At 41.3% G+C, this 24,060-nt stretch overlaps 1 protein-coding gene across 2 annotated transcripts in view; it reads left to right on the top strand.

Annotated features, from left to right (window-relative positions):
* The window catches only part of LOC119661602, a 99,453-nt gene that overhangs the window by 72,465 nt on the left and 2,928 nt on the right, over positions 1-24,060 (top strand). For both annotated transcript variants that reach the window (XM_038071003.1, XM_038071002.1), the window contains exon 5: positions 17,221-17,510. In XM_038071003.1, coding sequence (XP_037926931.1) covers positions 17,221-17,510 — 290 coding nt within the window. The remainder of the gene's footprint in view (positions 1-17,220; positions 17,511-24,060) is intronic.

The raw sequence follows: 24,060 nt of genomic DNA, 5'->3' as shown, positions 1-24,060 counted from the left end.
ATTGTTCTTGCACGTATAGACCCACCAAAGTAAAACTCATTTAGGTATGCACTTTAGATTCCTACCCTGAACCTCTAATTTTCTGATGAAATAAAATGTTCCAACTTTTTCACGTAATGACCGGGTTTGAAAGCAGAACAAAGAATTTCGCGGATGAATAATTGTGTGCACTTTCCAAATTGTAAATTTACAAAATTCACTGGCAAAGTAAAATAAAAATTGAGCCAGAAAGTTGCTTTGCCAACCACAAAAATTTTTCGAAGTGGACCTGGATGTTGCCAGGGTATACGCTGCAGTCTCCCTTCAAGGAAACCACGGATATGCCAGCGCATTAATTCGGATTTGGAAATATTTTTCTTGAAGTTTTCATTTTAAAAAAGTTAAGAATTACAAAACGGGTCCCTCGATCCTCGCAGTCGGGGTCTAGTCATTAGTGCTTGTGCTATTGCTTTGAGAACCATTTGATCAATGTATTGATACCGAAGCTGAAGGACAGTTCCATTAAAGAGGAAATAAAAAATACCTCAAAAATGAAACTTAGAAGTCCTAAGCTGGGCTGGGCGATGGGGCATGTATAAGCAACTTTTTTATAGACATGAAGAAAAGCAAGGGCGATAAGGCTTAAGGCAAGTGAATGGGACCAGATCTTCCTAGATGTCACAACCTCGCCAAATACCAGATTTTACTTAACTCTAGCACTAAGTGCCAAGCACTTAGGCTCGAACGATCGTACATATTTGAAAATGTATAGGGGCTAATGGGGAATCCGTCGGGAACTCCCCGCAACATCGTATGCGGAGTGGTGTATTTTTGCATGGTTTGAATCAGATTGTGTGAGATTCCTTGGACATTATTTGAGATTTGGGTACAATGCCTGTAGTTGTCAATATTATGGGATCTAAAACCACCCTCTCCAAACACCAAATTTCTTTACTTTCCCGAACCAATAGTTCAAATTTCACTGAGTCACAATATTTAAGCTTCCTTCTCGCATACGTTCAATGCTACCATTATGGGGGAAAGCAACATCAATAATATACGAGGAGCGATCCATCTTGTCAAACAACAGCATGACAGGCGTATTCTGTGGTGTATGGCGGTCAGTTAGAAGTTGCCGGTCCCAATACATGCTGGCCCATACCGGTAAAGCGGACCTGTTCCCGTGATCAGCCCATGATAGTATGTAAGGCACTAATAAATAAACAAATGCACTGGCACCAGAACAATACAACCAGAAATGAGATGATCCAATGTCTCCAATGTCAAACCACACATTCTGCACTGATTGTTTTCCACCCGCTTTTTCATTATGAACTTTCTATAAGCATGAGTGGCGACCACGCCTTCTTGAATGGCACAAGAAAATCCATCAAGCTCAGGAAAAAGTTCCCTAGCACACAGTCATCTGTTCGACAGATACTGGTCGGCAAATGGCTGCCAAAGGCAATTGTCGTGTATATTGTATCGTGTATATTGTATCATGGCTCCTGGTCTGGCTTCGCCCCAGTCAGAGGATGAAAAGATCGATCCTTCATGTTAAGTGGAGTCAGTCCACAATCTGCCTTACAAACAGCCGCAGCTAAGGAACTTGCTTGCTCTTTGCTGTAAAATAAGCTCGCAGCGAGTCGAATAAGCGATGATGTTGTGCCGCCACGCCAATCACGCATCTTCCTCCAATGTCCCGAGGCAGGTTCGTCTGCTCCAGATCAGCCTTCATCCATGGAACACATTCAGTGTGCTTATTTTATTTCTTACCAAGAAATATGAATTCAGCACCAGCTTCATATTTCGCAGGAACTCGGACAGCATAGCATCCTTCAGATCACCAACTCGAGCATGAGTTCCTTCCAGAATCCCTAATGGAGATTACCAATGCCGCCTTCCTGTTCGAACGAGGTATTGCCCGTCATAATCCCACGATTTTGCATTTTTGTCAATTTTTACGACCCGGGGTCGTGGATATTTTCAATTTTCCTCGATTTCGGCCAGGTCGACCGACCGCGGATTTTGCACATGCCTTCCGAGCAGGACAGTCAACCAATGGTTTGTCCAACAGTCAGCCCATGATGACCTTTACGGATGACTTAGATTCGACGCTTGTCTGATCCAAACTCCGAATAAACAGGGAAGAAAGGAAAACCGGAAACTAGCAAAAGAGGTATGCTCGGAAGCTAGGGTAAGGTGGACAGTGGGAACCTTTAAACCACTGAAATCAACCGGAGTAGATGGCATCGTCCCAGTACTAATCGAGAGAGGCCTATAAATCATCTTTGAATCTCTTCAAAGGGTGGTAAGGGAAAGCATAGTCCTAGGATATATTGCATGGGAATGCTGTCTTTACTCCAAGAGCGGGTAAAAAGAATCCTTTTCACCCTAAATCTTTCAGACCAATTTGCCTAGCACGTTGCTCAAAACGGTGGAGAAGATCATCATAACGTTCTAATGCGTGATCCCATACAACAATGTCAACACGCTTACCGAGCAGGACGGTCAACCGAAACTGATCATTCAAACAAAAGAAATAGCACTGTGTCCGTTTTTGGATATCGAAGGAGCATTTGATAACACATCGCACAAGATGCCCTAATCCGCAAGGGAATGGGAAACATCCTGACTTTCTGGATAAGCAAAATGTTAGAGAGTAGGCAAATAGAAATACCGACAGGTGCGAATTCTATTGTCATGAAGACTACTCAAGGTTGTTCACAGGGCGGAGTACTATTACTGGTTATGTGGAGTATGGTAGTGCACGACATTGTTTTAATCTGTAAGGGCAAATATGAGGATGCCCTGTGTGATAGAAACTAAACTTGATTAAGAATTACTAGTGCCTGGTGTAAAGAGACGGGCTGCGTATCAATCCAGCCAAAACCACCATAGTACCATTCACTAGGAAACGTAAGGTTAGTCAACTGAAAAAGTCATCAAATCAAATATTTGGAAATTACGCTAGACCAAAAGTTACTCCGGAAGACGCATATCGGAAACATTTGGCACAAAGCTACGAGACCCTGATGACTTGCAGGTCCATAGCAGGAAGAAATGGGGCTGCACCCCGATTATACTACTTTGGATATTCACTTTGATAGTAAGACCAATGATTACCGCAGGGGCGTTAATCTAGGCTGAAAGAACTGAACTCGGCACAACATCCAGGGAGTTAAACAAACTTCAAAGACTGGCTTGCGTAAGTATCAGTGGGGCGTGAGAACCTGCCCAACAGCATCTCTAGAGGTCCTACTGGGCGTGACTCCTCTCCATCTGCACATGCAAATGCTGGCAAGGAGGGTGATGTTCAGAATGGCTGTGAGTAACCGTGAGGCGGGGAGCTGCCTAAATCGAAGGAAGATTGATAATAATGGATGCCATCAGAACGAGGTTTCACTTCCGGAAGAAGTTTTATGTAGTTGGAGCAATAGGGCAAAGTAGGAGAGCGTGGCAGTAACTTACGGTTTAAACGAGCAGATGACTACCTGGTACACTGCCAAATTCCTCATGGTGGGGGGAATAGGTGCAAGGTGATTGGTCTAAAGGAAGCGTACTTTGAATCAATAGGTAGGGATACCAGCTTATTCCAGGCGGAAATATACGGCATAGATAGATCCATCTTCTTTAATCTCCAAAAGATCTTACTTTACATACCAGATTCCAATCTCTCGGCTGAAGACTGTATGTACCTGTCGGCCTCGAGATGAGAATCAGACTATATAATTCGATTAAGACGCATCCTCATCATCAAAGTGTTTTACCTTTCTTTGGCTTATCTAGTGGCTTCTCTAATACTTTCGACTCTCCAAATAGAGCCGCTATGCCAGGGGATGCCATCATAATGTCCATGACTTCTCGCTTCACCACGTTAAAGAAAGGGAGTTCATTACCCAAATTGAGGATCTGCAGTTCAGTTCCTAACGGATATTCCAATAGTCTCGACCCTCTCGCTCTGTTGTTGGAGCTTCCTCAGCATATATGGTGGGGGTTGACATCAGATCCTGTTATTATCTCCATGCCTTTGCTTTTGGCATTTTGGATAACCCTGATGAATATTTCACTGGGAACTTCTGCTACGTCATAGGAGAAATAAACAGAGCCCCAAAGACTGACTTTTTAAGCGTTGTGGTGTCACCATCCCATAGGTTGTTAACCCAGTTAATTTGGAGGTCTTTTCAAGCCACCATGCGCACTTTCTTACCACTAATCCATGGTTATTGTATGAAGTATATAAGTGTCTTGCAGCTATTAATGGGAAACCTGATAAGTGTGTCGCTACTTGATAATGCTGCAAATTGATTTAAAAAAAATGGTATCCCATCTACACTTCAGATTAAAATGCCGTGGGCTCCACGTCCCCTTCCGTAACTTTAGGAGCCGACACTTGCGACGGTCCCAAACCCTTTGTAAACCCGGCATGCAACCCGTTTGTTCCTAAATCTTTTTAGTATCCGATTCAAGAGCGCTACTAGTAAAGGAAGTGCTGCCTAAGCAATTGATTGTGCTCTCGCTGGCAAGGTTTAGCTGTAACATTTTTTACAAATGAATACTTAGCCGTTGCCGGCCGCGCCGCTTTTGCTGCTATTTATTTTGAAGAGTTGGGATCGTCAACGGACCACTGCCGCTACGGTTTGTCCTTAGCTGCAGCTTCCTCGGATGCTCCTTTCCCTTCAACGTTGTCACAGCCCGTGGGTTGTGGTTTGCCCAAAGGAGGCTTGCCTGGAGCCAGTTTACCCCGAATCGGTTTGCCCGGAGGCATTGTTTCGCTAAAAGGCAGTTTTCCCGAAGTCGATTTGCTGTGCGAAGGCAAATGATTACCCGTTAACAAGACTTTAGCCGGGAGGACTGACAGAAGGGGCCTGTTTGCGCTCGTCCATTGAGTACTAGGTCCCAATTTGTTTCGTTCTCACTGAAATAAGTGCAGAATATGAGTCTAGACTCAGGTTCTCCATTGATGAGCTCAAAATTGTCCCTTCACTCAGGGCAGAATAGCCACGATGGAAATTTAGGTCTGGTTATTGTTTCTTTTAGGTTTTTTGATTTGGAATTATTCATAATTGCCTGTCATGGCCTTAGTTGTACAGAGGCAAGTAAGTTGGTCTTCGCGAAATTCATTTTTGCTGAGACAAGGCTAGTTGAAACTGGGGTCGCCTGGTAACCAAAGTCTACCATTCACGGCCACATCTTAGCCATTCAGCATCAGGTGTCACCACTCGTTCCCTATGGGATCTTCCCTACTTAATTGCCTTACCACGACAAGGTAGGTAATCATCGAGAGTGCTTGAGAAAAAGTATAACTCTACGAGAAGTTCATAGATTTCTTCCTTTGGATCATACAATCAGCAACCCCTGGAAAGGCGTCGTTTGCCAAAAATCAGGCCGAGACATTATCTGCAGGAAAGTTCAAATTTATGGGCGTATAAGTTCATGCATCAATTAGGGTGAACACTTCCTGGATCCAGGAAATTGAAATAGTCCAAATATTGAAATGCAAGGATCATATGAATGGTAGGGTTCTTAGAAATTCCCTTTTCTTAGCTCTGGTCGTCTGAAGAAGTTAGAGAGTGATCTCCAATTATAAAGGCCCATTCTCAGAAGTTGCACCAGCGAAAAATAGGAAAAAATAATGGTGGTGCAAATACACTACGAGCTATGTATAAATGGAACCATCATATTAGCTCTACAAAACCTTTCATACCAGAAGCGCCGACTTGTTTTTATTTTTGCTTAGTTATTGTCTATCTTTAAAGAAGAGGCCTAAATTAAACAGAAAATGACTTCAACTTCTCTAAGAAATTAGATGGTAGGAATAAATACGTAATGTTTAGACCAAGAATCCATTCGACGGTGTTCTGTATGACGCAGGCAAAGTATCTGAACTTCCTGCCACACCTGTATGGGAAAGGAAAAGTTTCCTTATGCCCAAGAGATTTATAGCTTTCATTAACGTGGAAATGGAGAACCCAGACAATATCCTTCCTCACTGAGTTTCGCACCTTGAAATACATAGAATAAGTCGCTTCAGGTCATTCTTTCAAAGGGATTCAGCCTATTAATTTCACTTCTCGTGGTCTAAGTACGTACTCTACTTTAAACTTGCGCTAACAATCATTGAATCCACTCATATTTTTCATCGTTGATCCCACAAAAGGTTTTCAGTTTTCCATTGAATTGTGTTCTGGGTCGTTTTCCGCTGGAAATTCATTATTAAGCAGTAGTTGAATCTCGGTCATTTGTAAAGCAAACATTTCTATGGAATTTCCTATGGTGGCTGACTACCTGGTTGATACTCAGTATCTTTTATGGCATGTTTGTACAAACATAACGCAGAATGCCCAGGTGAGGACAAATGAAACGGATTTCGTCCACCTGTCGGAATAAATTTGTCGTGAACAATCAATATTCACTAGGTGGTGACAAGTATTGTTTATTTAGTGTCGCGACGCATTGTTGTTCCTATGAGAGCTTGTTGAATTATGAAATATTAATATTGTCGTATATTTATTTATATTGCCACAGACCTGGAGCCTATTTAGGCTATTTAATATTCATGTTACCGCGGATTTGAAATTGTAGCCACAAGTATTTAGCAATAGTTTGAATGTTTGTTCATGGAGAGTGTTGCATTATTGGGTTTGATTGCGATTTTCTCGAAAAGCAATAGACTTGTCTTCGTACTGATTTCCATTAATTCTCAGATTATGCGTTCATGGCACTCATAAACTGTTATTTTGTGTAAGTGCTCTGAGTCGGTAATGTATACTATATATCCTCGCATCCATTCTAACTAATATGTGTCTAAGAGCAAAGTACGAGTAATTTATAAATTTCAACTGAATTTTAAGTGAAGCTAGAGAAATACTTTTTTACGGCAAATGTGCTCTCCACATCTGTAAATATACTCATATATAATCGTTAAAAAGGGTTTTCCTAGCTCCCTAGCTTTAGGGCCGTAGAAAGTAAATTCGGGTCAGGGGTAAAAATTATGCGAAAAATCGGAGCCCAAGGATAAAATTATGTATTTCATTTAAATTTATATTTCCGGCCCTGTAGAAAATTCCAGACCCACCGGGAATTTTCCCAATCATTCAACATTCTTGATTGTTAAACAAAGAAAATCAAGACCAACTTATCAATTCTCTTTAAAAAACTTTGTGATTGCATAATTTTTCAAGAATATGACTAAAAGTAATTCACGGAAGGTACCTGTATTTCTAATCTAATATTGATTTTCCTTGTTGCTTAGTTTGACTTACATCTAAATGCCAACGTAGGCTCTGAAAACACCTTAGTCGGACATGTCATGGAGAAACTCAGTGTCCGCAACTATAATGGTAGTTAGTGTTAGTGACACATTTTTCGAGCACAGAGCTTGCCATAAGGTTAGTTAGGTTGCAACTGACCAACACCACATGAAGAATCAAATTGACCACTCTCCAGTCAGCAGTAGATTAAGGAGTACAGCCTACAGACTTGACGGTCTTTACACAGAGTTATTTGTCGTTGCATTTGCAGTTTTTGCAGATCTGCTACTTCCAATCGTACAGAAATCCGTGATGTCTGAAACTCTTCCCCGAGATTACTGAATCATCGCACTCCCACTTCCTTCATTAATAAGCATGGTGTCGAAAGCGTCGATCAATTCGTATAACCGACGGTGGCTGCAAACTGTTTCCCGAAGCATTGACAGCACAAGATCCGCTTTTATTGGATTGTCTAAAATCTACGAACGCAGTTATCTTAACACGAAGATCAATTTGAGTTTTTTTTGTGCTACTATTCTCAGTGTGTTGCTATATGGGAGTAACGCATTTAAAGCGAGCCTCTCTGAACACCTATCTGCGACGTATCATCGGAGAAAGCTGACCTGATATTATTTCGAATAAAGAATTTATAATAATAATAATAATAATAATCGTTGGCACAACAATCCATATTGGATCAGGGCCTTGAAGTGTGTTAGAGCACTTCATTCAAGACCGTAACGGTACACTACAGAACACTGTAGGAGGCAATGTGGTCAGCATTACGCTCGCCCGAGATTATTACCCTGATTTGACTCAGGTACCCATTCACAGCTGAGTCGACTGGTATCCGACGTCAAATCACGATACAAATCCCACTGCCACCAGCGAGATTTGAACCGCGACCTTCATTACGACAGCCATGTATTCTAATCACTCAGCTACCTGGACACAAAGAACAAAGAACAAAGAATTTAGTTGAGTGGCGATGGATGGGTCGATTTATGCATTTTCCCATGGAACATGCGCTCCGTGTACAGATCGAGTGCTGCTCAGCAGCTAGCCGATCCCCTGTCTGGATATAAGCCTGTTAACAAGAGATGCGCTGGACAGGGACTGGTTTCCTGTAGAAGAGCCACCACACTATATATTATAGCGGCCATCCAGTAAACCACATGCTCGGACTAGGTTTGTTAGTCAGTTCAAAAATAAAACCTGCTGCTATTGGCTTTGAAAATATAAACGAAAGATTATACACTCGGCGTTTGCAAGACAAATTTAGAAATATAAGTCTCATTAACGCCCCTGCAGAGTCGGAAAAGGATACCTTCTACAAGGCAGTTGAGCGGACCCTCGAAGCCTGTCCCAAGTATGATATCAAAATCATACTTGGGGATTTTAAATGTCAAGTAGAGGAAGGGTATTCAGGCAATACATTGGCTCCCATAGCTTACATAGGGATACCAATGATAACGGATTGCGAATTATTCAGTTACCAGTATCACACGAAATGGTTGTTGGAAGTACCTGCTTTGTGCGGAAAGCAGTCCACAAACAAACGTGGCCTACTCCAGATGGAACCACTTTCAACCAAATTGACCATGTGTCGATTGAACGCCGCCACCTCTCAGCATTGATAAATTTTCGGACCCCCTTCCGGGGCCGATGAATGTAAGCTAGTAAAGGAACGAAAGTAAAGCAATACCGAGGAATATTGCATTCAGAACGCAGCTGCGCGCAGAAACTCATCAACTCAGTCGAGCGGAAAAGCGACTTCACAGACGGAAAAAGGAAGCCTGGGAGAACCAAATGGTTTGAGAACATGGAAAGCGCATTGAGCAGCCGCACTAGGCGCAGAAGTTTTACCAAGAAGTCAGCAGAAGCTTTACCAACAAGTCACCTCGATGCTCATCCTGCCGACACAGAGGAAAATCTGATTTCCGCGAGCATGGGCATATTGAAGCGATAGGTAGAGAATTTTGATGAACTGTTAAAAAAAACAAAATATCGGCTAGTTGGAGGTCCCGCCAACTGAAGACGACGAACAAATGCTCCCACCACCAAGTATAAAACCATATGTCGATCGAATGGAATTACAGCCGAATTGGTTAAATATGCCTAACTGCTGGCCTACGCTGACGATATTAACATTATGGGAAGAACAACCCGAGATGTACGGCCCACCTTCATTCAGATCGAGCAGGCGGTGTGAGATCTTGAGCTACACATTAATGAAGGCAGGACGAAGCACATGGTATCAACCAAAGAACGAACAACATCGAATTGCATTGATCAAATGGAAACAATAAAGATAGGAGACTACAGTTTTGAGATCGTTGAAAATTTCTCCCATCTAAAGTCGAAAATCGCAACCGGTAACAGCGATGACGATGAAATCCGCACACGGATGTTAGCTGCCAACAGACCCTATATCAGCTTATAAAAAGTCTCACCATAAGGTCAAAGCTCTTACTGGACAAGATGATCTGGCTAATTCGTATGAATTCCTCGGTAACCTGGGTTCTTAGCAAGAAAAACTGCGAACTCTTGGCCGCGTTCGAGAAGAGAATCCTTTGAAGAATTTTTAGGCCCCTGCATGAGGATGGACGATTCCGTAGCCTACATAACGATGAAATATATGAGCGATATCACGAACGTCAGGTTGTGGATAAAATCCGGCTCAACAGGCTTCGGTGGGTGGGTCACCTAATCAGTATAGATGAGGATGATCTAGTCCGGAAAGTCTATAAGGGCAATATCTATGGAAGAAAAAGAAGAAGGGGCAGACCCTGCCTGATATGGAGCGATGGCGAAGGTCAGGAGACAACTTTTAGGGATATCGATTTGGTGGACCTTGGAGCAAAACCGGGGTATCTAGGATTCCTTACTAAGGCAGGCATAGGCCGGATACCGGTTGTTGCGCCATTCATGATGACGGATGGAGTGGGTTGCCCCAAGGTTACTTGGCTCAGAACAGTATGTGGAGATCCTGGGATAGTGAACAGCCCTCGTACCTGGAGAACTGCTTCGGGTTCAAATCTCACTGGTGGCAGTGGGCTTTGTATTCTGATTTGACGTCGGATACCAGTTGACTCAGCTGTTAATGAGTACCTGAGTCAAATCAGGGTAATAATCTCGGGCGAGCGCACTTCAAGACCCTGATCCAATTGGATTGTTGCGCCAACTATTGTTATTATTTTAGGGTTACACTGTATCTAACTATTTTTGTCAATTCTTTAACTCTTTTTTCAATTAAATCAAGTCGTGAAACAGAAAGCTAGACACTTGAGGTATGAAAGGTTTTGTGTTTCCCGTGTAAGGAACTTTTTCAGTAGCTATTTGCTATGGAAAGTATTCTATCGATTACAGTTAATTTCGCACTAGGAGCATGATAACATCGATTCAAACAAGTCGCGAAACCGGAAGGTGGACGCTTTAGGTATGAAAATTTTTATGTATTTCTTTTACAAAAACATTTGAGTGGACATTTGTCCCGTTAGAACCTAGCAGCGTAATGTATATGCATATATTAGGGGAGAATATTCACGTGATACTGACATTCAAAGCCTTGAATCTGCACAGTAGCGGCAACTTTGACCTATTATAACTTTCTTAGTAATAGTGCGATTTCCATCAAATTTGGTAAGATCATGCTCTATGTTATAGCCTAGACTGCTGCTTCATGATTCTATGATGATCTTAAGGGGAGTCTTGCAGCCAATTACTAGAAATTATGGTAATGTTCTGTTATTAACTTCATTTGAACAAATATTGGTATGGAGGGTATCTCGGAGCCTAGGCACCATATAGTGGCAGCTTCTTGATATTTTTTCAGATTTTTCGGTTGGATATTTTCTGAGAATGGGCCCCTGAAAAAAATGATCACTTTCGACCTTCCGTACTCACCACCTTTCCAATAAATGTCAACGTCAAATATCATAGCATTATATTTGGTGAAAAAAAATTTGCATCCCCTTTTGCCCTTAAATTCGACATAGAATGACGTATATTCGAGCTTTCATAGTTCCCACCTTCCTTCCGATTTTGGTGTGAATTGCTATAATCGTTTCCGAGAAAAATGCTTGTGACTGACGGACAGACAGCAATTCAATTTTAATAAGGTTAAAAATGGCTGGAGAGAATTAGCTTCTTCATATATAAGACTTTAATATTTTATTCGAATGTCAGTTATTCTCGTTAAATAGGACATGCGTATCTTATCCCCATGACGCGAAATTGATGAGTTTGAACTGCTAAAACTTTGATACTAACAGCCGGATTTCCATGAAAGTTTTCAGTATTATGCGGAATGCTATCCTCTATGCTGCTGCAAATTGGTACTGCTAGGATAATTTCGGAAAGTTAGTAATATCCCGTCATTAACTTTATTTGAACAGATATCGGAATTGGACATATTTTGAAGCCTTGATTTTATATAAGCCCATCGCCGTGATTTTTTTTTTAAATTTATGTGTTTCCGAAAATGAGTCCTGTCTCAATATAAGTGTGTACATTTCAACTTATGTCAAAACTAAAATTTACTTCTGAAAGTATTAATTGAGACCTTTGATTCGATACTCCACAATGGATACATTAGGTGAGAAAATTGTTTCATCCCCCCTCTTTGCATATATGAGAAGCCCTCTTTAAACTTTATATCACTTACTGGTGGTGTGCGATTTTTTAGTTCCCATATGTTCACCGAATTGTGTTTGAATCGGTGTAGCCATTTTGGAGAAAAGTGCGTGTTACAAGCAGTAAATCGATTTTAATAAGATTTTGTTGTTCTGAAAACCTTCAAAAGGTTAAAATTGACATCCCTATTTTCACACGTATACCAATTCCAGGAATTTTTCCTTAAATTAAATATGCTTAGTGCAAGGTTTTCCATTTCCCAATTTCTTTTTTTCATCGGAAACTCCTGAAACGCTACGCTAGGCCACCACCATTTTTAAGGTTTTGTGTAAAACAAAACCCAACCGAAAAATCTGAAAAAAATCAATCAATCAGGCGACTACTATATGATGCCTAGGCTCCGAAATTCCCTTCATACCTATAATATGCTCAAATATAGTTAATAATAGCATATTATTATAGTTTTCAGTAATTAGCTGTCAAACCCCCTTAAGTTAATCCTAGCGCCATGAAATTGCAGCAATATAGGCTATAATATGGAGATAATCTTACCGAATTTGGTGGAAATCGCACTATTACTAACAAAGATATAATAGGTCAAAGTTGTCGCTCCTTTGCAAATTCAGGACTTTGAATGTCAATATCACACGAAATCACGTCATGTATGTATATATTACGTGCTAGGTACAACAGCAGCACACTCAAATGCCTTTATAAAGGAAATACACAAAACCTTTCATACCTGAAGTGTCCAGCTTCCAGTTTCCCGCCTTTTTAAATAAGTGAAACTTCAAAGTGTAATAACTGAGCACTTCACATTTCAAACAGGTTAAAAAGAAAGGCCGATTTTAAGGTCTCGTGTAAAACAAAACCATATTAAAATCGATTCAATGTCTGTCTGTCCGATCCGAACGAAATTTGGTGGACAGATGGGAACTATGAAATCCTTCGCATACAGCGAGTGGCATAAATTTAGCTGGAGTTTAAAGGGGGGCTCTCCATGCATGCAAAGGGGGGATTCAAAAATTTTTTTCACCGGAAATAGTCGTGTAGGTTAAATGAAAAGTCTTGATTCCGAAACTGACATTAGTTTTGGCATGAATGGCAAAGTGCGTGAGTAAGAATTCAAAATGTACGCACTTAAAGTGAGACAAGACTCATTTTCGGAAACTACCCAGCCTAAAAATCCGGAAAAAATCAGGGTGCTGCGCTTAGATGAAATTTAGGCCTCAAAATATGTCTCATTCCGTTATCTGCTCAAATAAACTTGCTAATAGTACACTACTACTTTTTAGAAATTTATTGAAAAACCCCCTTAAATACACCCTAGGACTTCCGAATGCTAAATTTCGTAGAAAACTGGCAATTAACGCCAAAGTTATAGCAATTCAAACTTAGCGATTTCGCGCGAATTTACTACTTCCAAAGCCATGTAAATAAGATGCTGACGTCATAATTAACCGGAATAATTGACATTCGTGTGAAATATTAAAGTCGCATTTATGAAGAATCTATTTATCTGCGGCCCTTTGTGTAAAACACTTAGGTGAAATCTAACCTTCGAGAGATGTCCCACTCCGATATCTGCTCAAATAAATTTACTAATAGTATATTATCAACTTTTAGAAATTGAGTAAAAACTCCCCTCAAGTTCATCGTAGGTATACTAAATTTTGCACCGACATAGAGGACAGTCTCGTGCATTCACGCGCCAAGTTCCATGAAAATCCAACTATTAATATCAAAGTTATAGAACTTATCAATTTCGTGCTAATTAACAGCATCCTAAGCCTAACAAATAAGATGCTGACGTCATAATTAACGAGAATAATTGACATTCGAGTGAAATATTAAAATTCCATTCAAGAAGAATCTAATTCTCCCTAGCCCTTTTTAAGGTTTTGTGTAAATACAAAACCTTATTAAAATCGGTTTACTGTCTGTCTGTCTGTCTGTCTATCTGTCCGTCACACGCATTTTTCTCGGATACGGTTATAGCGATTGACACCAAATTTGGTAGAAAGGTGGAAACTGTGAACGTTCATTCATATAGTGTTAGTTATAGTTACATCCTTGTACGACGAATTTAAGGGGGGTCCCCATACATGCAAAAGGGGGGTGTCAATTTTTTTTTCATCAAATATAGTCATGTGGGGTGTCAAATTAAAGGTCTTGGTTAGTACTTTTCGAAGCCTGTCTTAGTTTTGACTTTTGTTGAAAAGGTGGGGAGGGCGGGGGGTTGAAAGTGGTCATTTTTTTAACGAACCCATTCTCAGGAACTACCAAACCAAAAAATCTGAAAAAAATCAAAGGGCTGCCACTATATGGTGCCTAGGCTCCGAAATACCCACACACCACCCACCTTAAGTTCACCCTAGAATCACAAAATTTTGCAGTTGTAGGCTACAGTATGGAGCATGATCCTGCCAAATTTGGTGAAAATGACACTTTTACTAACAAAGTTATACTAGGTCAAAACTGTCGCTCCTCTGCAAATTCAATACTATCACATAATATATCACATAATATATGCATATTTTACGTGCTACGTGCTAATGGGAGAAATTGCACATTCAAATCTGTTTATAAAAGAAATATACAAAACCTTTCATACCTGAAGCGTCTAGCTTCCGGTTTCCCGGTTGTTGGTTAAATTCTTGGCATTTGCTAATAATATTAAACTCAGAGTGTGAAGCGCATGAAGTTGACTATTATCAATACAGGGCTTTCCATCAAATTATTTATTTAAATCGCTTTCTAGAAAATAGAGGGTAATGGGATTTTTAGCTATATTACACAGAGCTGTCGTGCACTCGTCGCTCCTCACATCCTTTTCTTTTTCTTCAGCCTCCAGTTCACAAGCGGGGTCGGCTCGTCGTGATCGGTTTCGTCGTTTTATTTTATCAAATGCCTGATCAGGATGTAATCGCGAGACCTTTAAATCCTCATCCAGTGTATCAAGCTACCATTGTTTTGGCCGACTTTTGGGTTGTTACCATTGACTTCAATGTTTTGACCAATACTGGTTGTTGAATTCTCGTCAGCGTGAATTACGTGACCACACAATCGAAAACGCCTCTCTCGCAGTTGTTCCACGATCGGTGCAAACCCAAATCGATCGCGGATATTCTCATTTCAGACGTGATCAAAACGTGTCACGCCACCATTGCAATGCAACATCTTCGTCCCCATTAAAGAGAATGGCAGACGGACGACATTGTAGTAAATTTGAGATTTGGGACGTGCGCTGATACATCGATCACAAAGAACACCAGTTGGGGAATGCCACTTCATCCAGGTTGCGTTAATGCGTGAAACAATTTCAATTTTACGCAGTTCTCCATTGGCTGATAGCATTGATTTGAGATATTTACATCGCATTGACCCGAGATATTTAAATCGCTGAGTTCTGGCAATGGCAGTAACCCGCCCCTCGAAATATTTAAATCGCTCAATTCTGTCAATGGCAGTCACCTGCCCAGAACTGAGCGATTTCATTATCTCGGGTCAATGCTATAAGCCAATGGAGAACTACGTCATGCTCCTCTCATAGGAAAACACAAAACCTTTTATACCTGAAGCGTCAAGCTTCCGGTTTCCCGACTTGTTTGTGTTTTAACAGTGAATTTACCCCTTAAGTTGACGAAAATTACTGTTGCCTTGTTTACTTTTTGTTGTTGTTTCCTTCCTCTCTTACTGGCCTGATGGCATTTTTGCTTGCCATAACTCGAACAATATATGTTCCACCTAATCTAATATAACAATCACTAAATTACATGTGGCAGGTTAATCCTTATTAACCTTTCCTTTAAATTTCCATGATTGACTTTGCGAGCATAACAAACTCATGAGTGCTTGGTTGCATTTACCTGGTTGAAATTTAACAGATTATTGCCACAATAACGAAATAGATACTTTAACATATTTTGGATCGTGTGGGCGAAGCTCTAGAGGATTATTAATTGAGCTTTAACCGACAAGAAAATATGAATGCAATCCAAACTATTCCAATTCCATGTTTTTCTCATGAATGTTTTTCCATTCTGGTGCCCAGTCGGGTCAATTCCCTGTTGAATATTCAGCCTTAAAATTTAATAAACGGTTCAATGATGTCATTATGATTAGTGTCTCCGATAAAAGTAACCAAATGAGTTTACACTTTTCCCTCTGGTGCACTGCTTTCATAATTATATCTTACTTCTGCGAGGTTATTCTTTTAGATTATGAAGGGTTACGTGCAACGAAATTTTCTAACTGTACCCAATAAGGAGTATCTTGCACCTGATAAAATTATTATGTACATAACTGCTATCATATTGTATATATATCCAATTTAAAAAGCCACGATTCCTTATGGGCTGGTCAACCTCAACCTCACTTACTTCCGCGGTCAAAGCTGATAATCTGAATTAAACTCTCTTGACTTGACTTTTTCATTAAGAAATTGTACGTTGCTATCGGCCTTACTGACCGAGTTCACATAAACTATAAATTGCTCCGGCTAGACGGGATTGTTTGCTTCAAGATATACAAATACCATATGAGTACGTATTTTTCCACAATCAGATTGTCTGCAATGAGCATACTTCAGACGATTAAAGGAGATTTTACGCTTAACTGAGAATAAGATATTTTTCAGACGTGCAGAAGGTGTGACTCAGCTTTCAATAAATCGCATCAACCGTTGATTAATGCCCAATAAACCTCTTGCCCCAAGCTATCGATGCTATGCGATTGAACTGTATAAATAGAAGATTAGCCAGAGATTATCCTTGATTTATTCGACATATGATCGATGTTTCAATTTACGTGCGATGTTATTGTTTCTTGTTTGCTCGTATTGCGTCTGGTGCGGCTTGAAAAATATGTCCATGCGGCGTAGCACGGTTAGTAATTAAACGAGTGTGTAGGATTGCCTCCATGCAAGAGAAAAGTTAATAAATGGGTTTCTTTGAATGACTATCTACATCTATACAATAAACCTATGCATACGCGAAACTCAAATAACTTTCCGATCGTGGAGGAGTAATGTTTCTAGCAAGCGAAGATGCTTGAAAATTCCTCGTTTTCGTTGACTCTTCCTCCAAGTTCCACTCCGCAGGCACTGATTTATTATTGAAGGCCAATATTAGGGAGAGGACTGAACCAGCACGTTCACGAACAGCCATTAACTATTACATTCAGTAGCTTCCTCTATTTAATTTGCCTGTAGACTACCTCCTTCATTTACATATGCATGAAAAATTAGATTTCCAGTTACGCACGATTAAAATGTTTATTGAAGATCTCTAGAGTTTATTAGAGGCAATATTCCGAACTAATAACAATTTTCCATCTTATAATTTCCTTACAGGTTATCCCTATGGAGCAAACACGTTCGGTTATTGAAGCATTAACATTAGTTAATCATACAGAATGCCATTGTATAGATCGACCCCAGGTGCGTGCAATAAATAGTGCGTCATTGTCTCATGTGACGCCCAGCCCAGAACGAAGTAGGCATCGATGCGTTAAATATTTTGATTTAGACGAGAGTGATCCAGATTATATCCGTTGTGATTGCATCGGTAGAGATGCAGAAAGAAGGGAAGCCTGTCAACGGTTGTCAAGAGGTGAAGAGGGATTCATGCTGCAAGATCAAAGGTATGTAGTTTTATTCTTAGTGACTTTCTTCTTTAACACGAACACTGAATGAAATTCAAAGGAATATATATGTACACAGGTAATAAACATCTATGTTATATCTCGCGGATATCCATGAACTCCGAAATAGCCAGTGAATTGAAACTTATTCGGTTTTTTTAAGGTTTTATGTAAAACAAAACCTCTTAAAATCGGTTTGACGTCTGTCTGTCTGTCCGTCACACGCAAATTTCTCAGAGATGGTTATAGCGGTGGAAAGGTGGGAACTGTGAATGCACACGCATGCAGTGAGTTACATAGTTCTACATTAACTTTAAGGTGGGTCCCCATGCATGCAAAAGGAGGTGTAAAAGTTTTTTTCATCAAATATAGTCATGTGGGAGATCAAATGAAAGGTCTCGATTAATAATTTCCGAAGCTGGTATTAGTTTTGAAATTTGCTGGAAAGGTGGGGAGTGCGGGGGCACGAAAGTGGTCATTTCTTTAACGGACCCATTCTCAGAAATTACCCAACCGCAAAATCTGAAAAAAATTAAGAGGTTCCCACTATATAGTGCCTAGGCTCCGAAATACCCTTCATATCGATATCTATTCAAATAAAGTTAAGAATAGTATATTACGATCATTTTTTAGTAATTGACTACCAAACCCCTCTTCAGTTCATCCTAGCCCTATGAAATTTTGTAACAATATAGGTTATAACATAGAGCATGATCCTACCAGGTTCCATGAAAATCGCACTATTACCAACAAAATTATAGAAGTTCAAGTTTCTCGCTTCTCTCTAAATTGAAGATTTTAAATGCCAATATCGCGCAAAAGTGGATATTCCATGCATATATTACGTGCTACGTACTAATGGGACAAATACACACCCAAATGTCTTTATAAAAGAAATACACAAAACCTTTCATACCTGAACATCCAGCTTCCGGTTTCCCGACTTGTTATAGTTTTTTGTCCATTATATGAGTCATATTGGCTCCCACGAGACCAAACACAACTATCGGAAGCGCTATTTCCAACTTCTAATATATTCATCCTAACTTCCAAAAGGTTTCGTTATTTCAGTACAACTAGTCTATCGCTTTCTCCCGCAACGCAGTCCTTCAAAATTCGTATGGAGTTAGGACTAATTTGAATTCAAAGCTAAAAGTTGGAGTACCCAATAAATACATGTAGGGTTATAGCCTGGATTACAATAATAATCGGCCCAAATATTCTGCGCAACGAGGACATTGTTGGCATGCCAATAGATGAGTATGGAAGATAAGTATCAGTGGCCGCCCCGAGGAGCCCAATTAGCGCTGTGGGGCGCCGTTTGGATGCCACAAACAGTGCCCCGTGCAGCCCACCTAATCTTGTATACATTTGCACACGTTTAGCACAAGATCGACGTCGTGATCGGATTTTGTTATAGGCGGGCCAAATCCTTCTTGATTTGCTGCAGGTGGTGAATCTCCGCCATCTGAGGTCCGTGACTTTACCCGCCGAAAGACTGGCAAGATCAGAGCTCACCCTGCACAGTCCGTCAGCCCGCTCATTCCCCTCTATATTCCTATGATCGGGAACGCAGAGGAGGATGACCTTCGTGTGCTTCCCACACTGTTCAGCGCGCTTCTGCACTGCCTTACTAAGCTGGAGAATGTCGCCAATGGCCACTTAGCTGCCGACCAGAATGGCTATTTTACGCTTGTGGCTCGGATCATGCCCAGCCATCAATAGACTTCCGGTATCGCCAGTACTTACGCTTGGAATATACTGGCGAAATCTGGGGCACAAACGGCTCAAATAGACTACTTGTATTCGAGAAAACTCCCGCACCGACTTCACATACCATCCTTGATCCCGCGGTGAAGAATACTGTGCTATAGCCTTGCAATATGGCACCAAACTTCCAGTCTACCCTAGTTGAAAAGTAAACAGTTTCTCGTCAAGTTCAACTTGTGTATAGCATAGTCCTTGGGGAATGCCCTGATTTTCCGAAATGCTTCATCAGGATATTATTATGGTCATAGGGTTTCGCTGTCCAGCGCATTTCATACGACTGGGGGGAGGGGTGTATGAGTAAATTAAGAACATCTGTCAGGGAGAACTGCAGAGCCCGGCCTCTTTAATCCGCAGTTCTATGTTCAATCTCCATTTTGGCTTTGGATCCAGGATAACATTTAGATGCTTTACATTTAAAGAAATAACCAACCTTTGTTCGTTCGGCGCGTTAGGTGGAATTCAGGTAACCTCGGTGGTGAATAGCATCAGTTCCGTTTTAGCTCGGTTTATGCCGATTCCCTATGTTGTCGCCCATAGGCACATATTTCCCAATACTTCTTTCATGATGTCACTCATATTAGAGGGAACCACCTTCGACTCCAGTTCGTTTGTTGTGCCAATCTTAACAATTTGCCCACCGGAGAGTTTGTTCTTTATAACTTGACCAAACTTCCTCCCCCTGGGGTCTCTGGAAGATTTGGAGACCTCTGCGACGAAGTTTTGACTACAAAGTATCCAACTATGATCTGAAAGCGATCTCTGCTTCCAAGCTAGAATCCACTAATCCGTCCCTGCTGTTGGTTTCAGCACAGCGTTAGCAACGGTTGTTGCGCTCTCGACGGCTACTGTTCCCTGGCAGAATTCCAGCAGTTCGTTAACTGGTGATGCACCTGGCATCATCACCTCTTTTTCTATCGTCGGGTTTTTGTTTTTCTGATTAAGTCCATATCTTGGTCCCACGAGTAGTACGGGAAGAATGTTCACCCTGGCTAGCCCGGCCACCAGGGTAAGTGTCTTATTTGAAACTGAAGGTGCCACCATATTCAGAGTTCGAATACTAAAGACCAAACTTCCCATTGGCCACGCAGCCCTTGGCGTATGCAGTTCCACCTTGACTTGGAGTGCTATTAGCACCTTCTCCAGCGCAGGGAGGACGATCGCCGGGTTGTCAAACGATCAATTTTCGGGCTTCTCGTGTGCTTTAATTGTTCTTACCTCATCTATTTTTGTCCCGGAGACAATATTTTCATTCAACTGTGTGATTATTGTCCCCAGAATAATTACCTGAAAGAGTGATTAAGTGCAACGGTTTATAATCAGTTCTAACTATTCTTTCATGCACTTAAGCGAATCTTAAGCTGGATTCCTGTGCTCCTGCAGACGAATTTATTGTAAGTTCCCTGTGGTTTCTGAAGCGGGACAATGCGGTTGCCCAGTGTGCGTTAAGTACTATGTTGTAATACTTATTACCGAATATAAACTTAGTGCGAGTTATTTAATTTCGTCCTACCGATCATTCGCTATGGTTTTCAATCGTTAGTCTCACATGGCTATGTGTAATCTTACTCGTCATCCGTATAAGTGTTATAATAAGATTCAGGCCGATTTATGCTATTTATGAAAAGGCGAAACCAGTTTGCTACAAATTTCTGGGCTGGGATTGGGGACTATGTCAAATAAAGTTGTGACGCTTTTTATGGTTCCAAGCTCCTTGCTCAATTCAACATGCAGTTGCAACATTACCATCCAATCTGCTGCCTCAAACTACTGTCGCTGAACCTGCACTCATACGCGCTTCATGCAGCACCTCATCGATACCTACCACCGCTGAACCGCAGATCACAGCCGCCGTCATCCCATCTCGTCATCTCCATTATAGAAACCTAGTTACATGACAGGATTTGTTTGTCTTTCACTGTTGTCACTGCCGAAATTGCGCTGCACTTGGCGAGTCAAGAGGCGGAGATGTTCTGATAGCTCCTCATAGTGCCGACACCTTCCTATGCTCTCTTGGCCTACTACTCCCGACCTTCTTTTCCTGCCCAACAACTCCTCCCAAAGGATTCCTTTATTCATAAACACCTGCGCCACGCTCGAATTTAACCTTTCTAAAAATCACTTACATCGCACTCATGATACTTTTTTTTCTAGTTTTCCTACGTTGCGTCCTGCTCTCGAATTTGATGTTCAGATCCTTCACTCCCCTGTCGTGCTCAAGTCTGCTAAGTTTCGAAAGTCTGAATTCAGTCCTCAGTCCGACAACTAAGTGGGCTCCCCTCTTCTCCCCATAAATATGTGACCACCCCACCACCTCAGACCATTCTAGTCCCACGACTTCATTAGGTAGGGGGTACATATTATCTACACTGACTTTGCTTAAGCCTTCGACACTGTAAATCGCCAAATACTTTTGTCAAACTCACTGATATCAGTTATATCATGGCTTGCCTTTCATCTTTTCAACCGATCCTGCTGTGTTTCTTTTGAGGGACTCCCATTTCTGCTCTCTGAAACTACCCTTCCTATCTGGATTTATGCAGATTTTGTTTACTTCCCTCTGGTCTCATGGAATGCTCTCCCTCTAACAACATAATCTACCTTCCAGCGTCTTATGATACCCGAAGCGCAGGAGCTCTAGATCTATTCCCATTCCCCGATTTTGAGACCTTCTGGCTGATCTTGGCAACCAGCTTGAGGGCTTTGTTCAGAATCGCATCCAATTTCGTAGCCCAGCCTAGGTTCATCATGCCCATGTGCAAAACCCTCTTAGTAGCAAGTTCAAGATATTGTCATGTATGTAAGGCCCTGTGTCCAGTATCTTCATATCTAGTGGTTGACAGCACTGCACGATACAATATACCTATTTGGTATGGAGGAAGAGTGGAAGGATCATCACACATTTCCAGTAGTGACTATATGCGAAGTTTTTTTGAATTCTGTTAAGCTCTTATTCTACGCCTCACGGCTCGAGTGAACTACGGCTGCGCATATACATAGAATCATATTCAGAAGAAGCCACCCCTTCTGTCATGAGCGACTTTTAGCAAACGTAGATAACTATGCTACATTTATTAACCCGCAATTTATAGTATATTTAGTGTGCAATGTAACTTCGCATCCGGGACTGTCCGTTCAGTTGCCAGATGGTGGAATTCGAATAGCTCAACCTTAGTAGAGGATGGCATTGGCTCGGTTTTTGCTAGACTGCGTATCTAAGCAGCGTGCTCGATTACCTATTTCAGTACTGTCTCCAAAACCTTGCTAGCATCAATATCACCATATAACCTTCATAAGCTACCACCTTCACTCCGCCTCCGGCAAGTTCCCTTAGAATTTCATTGACTAATGGATGGTTAATATTCTTTTGCACACGAACTTTCTCTTTGCTTTATTTCCCTGCTCATATTTACCCATTGTTCCAGTTCGCGGATTTTGAAGTTTTCCTCCTATTCCAGTGCTGAAGCCGCAATCAAAAAAACTTTCGCAAGTATTTTTATCCGCTCAGCTTTCTTCGGTAAAGTGACTTCTTTCTCAAGATGTTATCTGCAATTCCTGTATGACTCTACCATTCAAGATTCTTTTTATCAACGGTCTGATGTAGGACAATTTGTTGCCCCTTATTAGATGCTAAATACTAGGTGAATATTCCAGCTCCCCTTGAACTCATACCATGTGTGGGCTTCCCCAGTGAAAAGAACGTTGCTGGCATCAATCCTGGGATTATATGTATTTCTTTCCGATTCCTGTAATTTTGAATGCCACAACACAACGCTATTCTCTGTTCTCTGAGGCACTACGGTTACTAGATATTGAATCGATGACCAGGAGTCTACTTACCAAGTTTCCAAAGCCCCGCACCGTAAAAAGAACTTCCTTTTTCCTACTCCATATTTAATCTACTTTTCTGGATATCTTTCCAATAGTCAATTGTTATTCCCATGTGAACATTTTATCCGTACGTAGCCGACCTGCAAAATCGCACACATCGGGCCGTACTATACGGCGATTTGAAGACGACATAACGATCTGCGCTACAAGTGTCTCTTTGACAACGTTGTGATCGTACGTTTCAGTCTCAAGTTATAGCGCGTCAAAGATGGAGTCCAGCCAGCAAGAAATTTGTCATATTCTACGTTTTTACTACCTGAGAGGTAACAATGCAACGAAAGCGGTCGAAAAAATTTGTGAAGTTTATTGGTCCGATACTGTAACGATTCGCACAGCACAGCGTTGGTTCTATCTGGTGTAGTGGATATCGAAGATACATCCCGTACTGGTAGGCCAATCGTCGTAGAAACCGATAAAATCGTCAAAATCATCCAGATAGACCGGCATGTGAGCATTCACGCGATTTGCCAGGAACCATTTGCAGAAGATTGGATTCCAAAAAAAGCTGGATGTTTGGGTGCCACACGAGTTGACGGAAAAAAATCTCTTGGACTGAATCAACGCCTGCGATACACTGCTGAAACGGAACGAATTCGACCCATTTTTGAAGCGGATGGTGACTGGTAATGAAAAATGGATCACGTACGAAAATCTCAAGCGAAAAAGATCGTGTTCGAAGCACGGTGAGCCGGACCAAACCATCGCCAAGCCCGGATTTACGGCCAGGAAGGTTTTGCTGTGTGTTTGGTGAGATTGGAAGGGAGTCATCCACTATGAGCTGCTCAACTATGGTCAGATCCTCAATTCGGTCCTCTACTGTGAACAACTCGACCGTTTGAAGCATGCGATTGACCAAAAGTGGCCAGGATTGGCGTTGTGTTTCACCAGGACA

Source organism: Hermetia illucens, chromosome 1 (genome assembly GCF_905115235.1).
Source record: "Hermetia illucens chromosome 1, iHerIll2.2.curated.20191125, whole genome shotgun sequence".
NCBI lineage: Eukaryota > Metazoa > Arthropoda > Insecta > Diptera > Stratiomyidae > Hermetia > Hermetia illucens.
Note: the sequence above shows the minus strand (reverse complement) of the source record. Positions and strands in the feature narration are given on the sequence as shown.